Source organism: Montipora capricornis, chromosome 6 (assembly GCF_036669925.1).
Source record: "Montipora capricornis isolate CH-2021 chromosome 6, ASM3666992v2, whole genome shotgun sequence".
NCBI lineage: Eukaryota > Metazoa > Cnidaria > Anthozoa > Scleractinia > Acroporidae > Montipora > Montipora capricornis.
The window spans coordinates 3,866,637-3,874,136 of record NC_090888.1 but is presented as its reverse complement, the minus strand read 5'-3'; the positions used below and the strand labels follow the sequence as shown (position 1 = coordinate 3,874,136).

Genomic DNA, 7,500 nt, shown 5'->3' with positions numbered 1-7,500 from the left:
GGTTTGCTTTGGAAAGCCGATTTTTTAACAAGTTTTGAAGGTAACAAAAAGCAAAATGACTCTGAAGTTTGACGACTTAAATCCTCTCCGTTCTTGAAATACAGAGGTAATTGTGGCACCCGAAAATGGTCCGCTAGCTTTCGGGACTTTCGAGAAGCGGGTATCAGTGCGGCAATGGTATAGTTTTTACCACAATACAAAGATGCCTTACTTGCAGTTTGAGCACCTGCTGTGGTTTGGCCAAAGCTTGAGATTGAACTAGAGCTTGCAGTGCCTGAAACAGCAAGGAATATTTACCAACCTACTGGTATTTATCATCAAAAACAACTACATAGAAAATCGTATAAAAATAACAACTTCCCTTAATTTTCCAGACATGTTTCGACGGTACATCCGTCATCTTCAGTGTTACATATTTTGAAATCGCCGTTGAATTTAAAGCGCGCGCGATCTTACAAACTTCGTTACATTGCGTTGTCAATATTGCGTATTAAATCAAAACAGAACAAAACAAAAATTTTAAATGAGTGACGCTTAGTTCCTTACAGGGAGAGAGTCAGGTTAATGTGTTTCACCTGCTGGTTGAGATCGGGCTTCTCCCATTTTATATATATGGATTCCTTAAGCTTCACTTGGTACTTAGTGGCTGCAGAGTCCAGGATCTCAAAGCAATCCGGTGTGCAGGATGCCTTGCAAAACTCTGAACTCTGCAGATGTTTAAAAACGTTCGAAGATCTGTCTGAAAGTAAGTGCTCGCGCACTCGTGTGGAGAAGTGTCGGCTGGTTTCACCAACATAACAAGCATTACAACTTGCACACGAACACTTATAGACCACACGCGTGCGAATCCCCACAGGGACAGCATCTTTCACATTTAATGTGAAAGATGCTGTCCCACATCTTTCACATTTAAGACCTTTTGGAACTACATAGAAACTAATAGGCCATTTCCGAGTTCATGTCTGTCTCTCCTTCAAAGCGAGTCTAAGTGCGAAGTTTTTGTGATGGTAATTTGTGCTACTTGGGGATGAAAACTAATTTTCATAACAAAAACTTCGCACTTCGATTCGTTTTGAAAAGGAGGCAGACATGAACTCGCAAATGGCCTATTAACTTTCACACAATGCGCAAGATTCCATCTTACCAAACTGAAAGCCGCCTTGTTTGTTACCAGCAGTGTTGAAATTGAAGCCTCCAGGTGCTGAAGTACCTGCAGGTGAACTAAAGTTAAATCCATCTGAAGACCCCGCAGCATCCTGGGTTGAAGTCCCCGTCTTGTTGCCAAAACTACCGAAAGATGAACTTGATGGAGTTTGAGCCGCGTTCACCGCAAAACTGAAAGCTGATTTGGAGGTGAAGTTTGCTGGGGTAGGTGTCCCAAAAGCACTCTGGGAAGGCTGTTGTGACCCAAACGCATTCTGAGCTGCTTGAGTTCTGAAAGGATTCTGGGTAGCTGACTGGTTTAATTGGGCTCCGAAAGCATTCTGAGTGGTTTGTGCTCCAAAACTACTTTGTACGGCATTTTGGTTCTGTTGAGAGCCAAATGTCGCAGGCTGACTTTCAGCCTTATTTTTTTCAGCAGTTTGATTGCCTTGTGAACCAAAAGTTATCCGGCATTTGGCTGTGTTAAGTCCAAAGGCGCTCTGAGAGTTTTGTTGCACGCCAAATGCATTTGTCGATGGAGTAGCACCAAACATAAGTGGAGCTGAAACAGCTTGGTTTGCTTGTGCCGATCCAAAAGCACTTTGACCAAATGGCTTTTGTGCGGGAGTTTTGTTGAGCGAGCCTTCCAAAGCGGTTCCTGCAGTGGATTGACCTTGTTGCATCGAGTTTGTTACGGACGGCATGTTCGTAAAACCAAAACCAGCTTTATTTTGTGTTGTTGAACCAAATTTTCCCTGGGTTGCGTTGGTGACGTTTCCAAATACACTTGTTGAGCTTAAACTAGTTGACGGTAATCCACTTTGAGTGGTTGTCACGAGTGATGCAAAAGGACTCTGGGTCAATCTAGAAGTAATACCTCCAAAGGCTCCAGCGCTCCGAAAAGAGTTTGAGGATAAATCCTTTATCTGTCCGTCTTCAGAACTACTTTGAGCAACACCTGGATTACCAACATGGTTTCCAGCAAGGGTGCCAAAGTTAAAGGTAGCCTTCACAGACGCCGAAGAACTAGTAGAAGTTTGAGACATTCCCGATGAGGAAGCAGTAGGAAAACCGAATGCAACCTTTTCCGTAGAGTTCTGAGTCGTTTGAAAAATGGAATTTGTGGTTGATTGTCCAAAATTTGAACTAAACTGAAGGCCACTAGGGAGTGTATTATTCTGAACAGAACCTGGCAATACAATACTTTGGTCTGTTTTTGCTGGCTTCGTAAGTAATGAATCTCCACTTAGTGATGCAGGCGAAGAGAATATAAATCCATCTTTTCCTAGACCTGCTGCCGTTGAAGTCAGTGTTGTTTTTGCTTGTAATCCACTTAGACTTGAATTTGATGGGTTTGCGAGTCCCGACAGACTCGAAGTATTGGAAGAATTGTTTTCTTTTGCTGTGGATGTTGTTGTAGCATTGAATGAAGTCCTTTGAGCACTAGACAAGTTTGCAAACGACCCTGACTCTGTGGTCTGTTGTGATTGCAATAAGTTCCTTAATGATGCTTGAGGTTGTCTGCCAGCTGTACCACCTGTCGCGTTGCTACTAGACTGAGCCATAGTAGAGGTCAACCCTCTCTGGGTTTGCTGTGGGTTTCCCGTGGCCAAAATTGGTGTGACAAGACTCTGAGTAGTTGTCGTCACCGTTCCAGTGGTCGTTGCAGCAGGCACAAGAGGGATCTTGAAGAGCGATGCAGCAGCCACTGATTCCGCATTTGACGAGACCACACCTGCCCCTGATAATACATAAACATGGCATTAACTCATAGCAATCTAGTAAACAGTACTCGTTGTGCCTTTCATGAATACACGTATGTGTATTTATTACCAGCTGTGGTAATAAAGTTTTCAGTCGCAAAACTGCAGACTCCAAGTTAAAACTCCAATCGATAATTTCGCTTTCCCCCGCTTCCAATATTTGTTGTTGTAGCAGAATGAGTGATTGCCTGGCAGATTTTGATCTATTGTATCGGTATCTGTTTTGAAAGGCATTTTCAACTGTCGCTGTAGCAGATAGTGAGATCGTTAGTTAGAGAGTTGGACGAGAGGCCACATTAAAAGAAAAAAAAAATGTGGCCTCTCGTCCAACTCTCTAACCAACGATCTCACTATCTGCTACAGCGACAGATGAGTATTCCTTTAAAAACAGATACCGATTAGAATGGATCAAAATCTGTCAGGCAATCACTCATTCTGCTACAACAACAAATATTGGAAGCGGTGGAAAGCCAAATTATCGATTGGAGTTTTAACTTGGAGTCTGCAGTTTTGTGACTGAAAACGTAATAGAGCGGTTTTCAATTGAGTGTCGAAAGTAATTAGATAATTACTTTGGTTTATGATTACTTCACTCAGTGATTGGTTCAAAGTTCTCGCGCCACTTTTCCAACCAATCAGAAGTTAAACCAAAACCAATCGTGGCTGGCGCATGCACATTTTCCCGCGCTTTGTGTGGGCTACGTGTAATTACTTCGAGCTTTGATTGGTTTGCTGGATTGTCTCAGTCCTTTTTGATTGGCCAAAGTAATTACTTTGGTTTTGGTTTTACGACACTCAATTGAAACTCGCTCTATTACCACAGCTGGTTCATCAATAGGTGGCATGTTATAAATTAGCTGGTAGCTTGTCCACCATTCACCTCACGGTGAAAAATTATAGCGCAGTAGTTGCATGAATACAAACCAGACTTTGATGTTTTCTCAGCCTCATCTTTCTCTTCTTCATCCTCCTCCTCCTCCTCATCATCATCATCAAGAAACCTCTTTACCCTTTCCCAAGCTAGTTTTCGATCAATCTTCATTTGCTCCTGGTTGATTTTTCTGGCAACGTATCGTCTTTGGGGCTGTAAATGTCAGTCAAAAGCAGTAAAAAACACGTGTCCAAAGGTAGCTTTGATCACTCGAACAACAACAACAATAACAACAACAATAATAATGATAATGATAATGATAATGATAATGATAATGATAATGATAATGATAATGATAATGATAATGATAATGATAATGATAATAATAATAATAATAATAATAATACCAAAACTTCTTAGCAGCACGAAGTAAGATATCGCTTTGATGATCCATACGATGTTTTTGAAATTCATATTTAATCAATACATGTTTCGGATGAAACATCATCCATCGTCAGTTGACAAATGAGAAATAAACTAAAGTTGAGCAATAAATAGTGTAACAAAGTGAGATATAACAAGAATAATTAAGGACGAAGGCGAGAACAGAATAAAAACACCCAACCACGAAACAAAACAGAAAAAACCAAACTGTTTAGGCTAAGAAAAGAAACTAATTAGTATGAAAGGGATAAATTGAGATGTTTGACTTGGGAATTTAGAGATGGCTGCTCCCAAAGGATATGCATGGCTTCTTTGATTTTCAATTGGAAACGTGTGGAAGCAGAGTTGAGGATTTTAAAACAGTCTTCTGAACACCGGGAGCGACAATTTTCAGAACCTCTCAAGTGCTTAAATATGTGGGAATGTTTGTCGGAGGCGAGATGTTCACGGATGCGAGTGGCGAAATGTCTAGACATTTCGCCACTCGCATCCGTGAACATATGGATCATCAAAGCAATAATAATAATAATAATAATAATGGTATGATCATAAACCTAAAGAAGTGGTTGAAAACTAACTTCTTATTAACCGAGCGCGAGGGCCGTACTGGCTCCCCAGTACGGCTCGAGCTAGCTCGGTTAGTAAGTAGTTTATTATATGGCTTTTTAATTACCTTTTGCTTTGTTTTTGCAAGCCCGTAATCAACCCGTGGGCATTACGGGAGAATAATGCCCTACAATTCAGTCACAATTAGCCAATCAGAGCGCGCGTTATATCGGCTACAAACACAAGCCATATAATAAAAACATATTAAGCTCCTCTCGGATATGAGAATCCAGACCGATAAAGAACTCGATCACAGTAAGCAAGGTATTGTGATCTTGGATAAAGAAAGTAGACTTTGCAAAATCATTGAGGTAACATGACCTTTTGATACGAGAATCCTGGAAGCAGAAACAGAGAAAATTGGCCGTTATCAAGACCTAAAATATGAATTGGAACGAACTTTGAACTGTAAAGAAGTTAAAGTTATATCTATTGTGATTGGATCGCTTGGCACAATCTCTAAAACATTCGAATCTTGGCTAACTCAAGTTAGCGAGAAAATTCATTTTGGAACGCTACAAAAGCTTGTCTCCTTGGAACTTCAAGAATTCTGCGATACGTCCTAAACATCTAAGGCTATGGGATGTAGCTCGATGCTTAAGGAAAATCCCCAGTCGAAACAACACCCAATAGACTGTGCTAATTGTCAATAATAATAATAATAATAATAATAATAATAATAATAATAATAATAACAACAACAACAACAACAACAACAACAACAACAACAACATGCCCTGAATCTTACCATTTCTGATTCATCATTTGACGCACAGTAAACTGGTACAGCTCGACGTCTTGAGTCCGCCTTGGACAGAAATCTTGGAATGTTGAATCTCTTCTGCAATAATATGTATATTAGATGATGTCAGTGTGTCAAAAACTTATGAATTGTCCAGGGGTTTCAATAAGTTTTTAGTAAACGGCTGGTTTTGTGAAGTAAGCGGCTGTGGCAAGAAAAGGGCCGTAAGGAGCTCGGAAATGGCATTTCCAGCAATCTGGGCATCAAAAATCAGTCGAGTCAAACTGGATATGTTAAGGGAAGACATGTTGGCGAAAGTATCAGAATAATTAACAATTATTCCATGAGCGCGCGTTGGATATTGGTGATAACCACTCTCATATCCAACAAGCGCGAATGGAATAATTGTTTTATTAAATTCCTTAAACTCCAAAAGTTTAGAAGTACGAAATACGAGCGAAAAAAGCGAGAAAATCCTAGGGAAATCGAAAAAAGTTGATGAAGATGCGATGTTGTGTAATACCTCGTGGTCAGACAGACGCAGGCTCATCACAAAGACATTTCTTACCTTTTCGCGTATCTCTAAGCTTCGAAAGTGATCTAAACTTTCCACAAAAACGTTTTTCTTTTGCTTTATACCGAAAGAAATTTCGCTTTCTGGCGTAAACGATTTTAGTTTAGCAACGCTAAGCGCAATCATTTACCATATAAGGTGAAACTAAGGTATATGAGCTGATAACCGAGATTGAGTGAACCAATCAGAGCACGAGAATTGCATTATCCGAGGTTGAGAATTTAATAATCTCTGATATCATGTCTTTTACCAAAGAGAAGAATATCTCAGCTTTGGCGGTTTTCCTGGACTTTGCGGAAAAAGCCTTTGACACTATAGAATGGAAATATTTGCAGAAATGTTTAGAAACTCTTAATTTTGGCCCGCAATTTAGACGGTGGATTTCAATCTTATATGAGGATATTATGAGCTGTGCTTTGAGTAATGGCTATGCAACTAAGCACTTTAACTTAAGCAGAGGTGTTAGACAGGCGTGTCCCTTGTCTGGCATGTTATTTGCCATTGGTGTTGAAATATTAGCTAATGCTATTAATAATTTAGACCAAATAAAGGGCATTCAAATTGATCGAAAACACACAATTAAAATCATTCAGTATGCTGATGACACAACTGTTTTTGTAAAAGATGTAAATTCCTTAAATGAACTCTTTGACATCTTAAAACTTTTCCAAAGTTGCTCTGGTCTGAAAATAAACCAGTCCAAATCAGAACTACTGTGGCTGGGCTCTTTGCGTCATCGAAAAGACACATTGTTAAACTTAAAATTGACTGACGAGCCTATTTACGCCTTAGGTGTTCACTTTTCATATAAGGAATAGATTACCCTTGAAAAGAATTTCTTTGACAAATTAAATAGACTAAAGCAATTGTTAAACGTTTGGTCCTCTAGAGATATATCATTATATGGAAGCTAGGATCAATATTGTAGAAACGTTAACAATTTCTCAAATTAGTTTTATCTGCAGTGTCTTGGACACTCCGAAAGAACTCATATCCCAAGTAAATGAGATAATTTATAGCTATACATGGAAAGACAAAAACCCGAAAATCAAAAGAACGACCATTATAAGAAAGAAAGATGAAGGTAGGCTTAACATGATTGACTTTTCGATGTCTGAAAAAGCGTTAAAAATAACCTGGGTGAAACGTCTTTGTTCGGAAAACAATAGCCCGTGGAGGCATATTCCACTATCCTTATTGTCCAGTGTAGGTGGAAATTTTCTCTGTAAATGTAACTATGACATAAAACTCCTTACGTTTAAGCCACCACTTACCTACATTTTATCCTAAGGTAATCCTCTACTGGCAAGAGTTTAACAGTGACACCCCAAAAGAAAAAGGAGAGATTATAAACCAG

The 7,500-nt window shown here is 39.5% G+C and overlaps 1 protein-coding gene across 2 annotated transcripts in view; it reads right to left on the bottom strand.

Moving 5' to 3' along the window:
- Positions 1 to 7,500, bottom strand: part of LOC138051227 (nuclear pore complex protein DDB_G0274915-like) — a 21,394-nt gene that overhangs the window by 1,975 nt on the left and 11,919 nt on the right. For both annotated transcript variants that reach the window (XM_068897386.1, XM_068897387.1), the window contains exons 7-10: positions 5,576 to 5,668; positions 3,831 to 3,990; positions 1,145 to 2,884; positions 212 to 274 (exon numbers count right to left, since the gene is read on the bottom strand). In XM_068897386.1, coding sequence (XP_068753487.1) covers positions 212 to 274; positions 1,145 to 2,884; positions 3,831 to 3,990; positions 5,576 to 5,668 — 2,056 coding nt within the window. The remainder of the gene's footprint in view (positions 1 to 211; positions 275 to 1,144; positions 2,885 to 3,830; positions 3,991 to 5,575; positions 5,669 to 7,500) is intronic.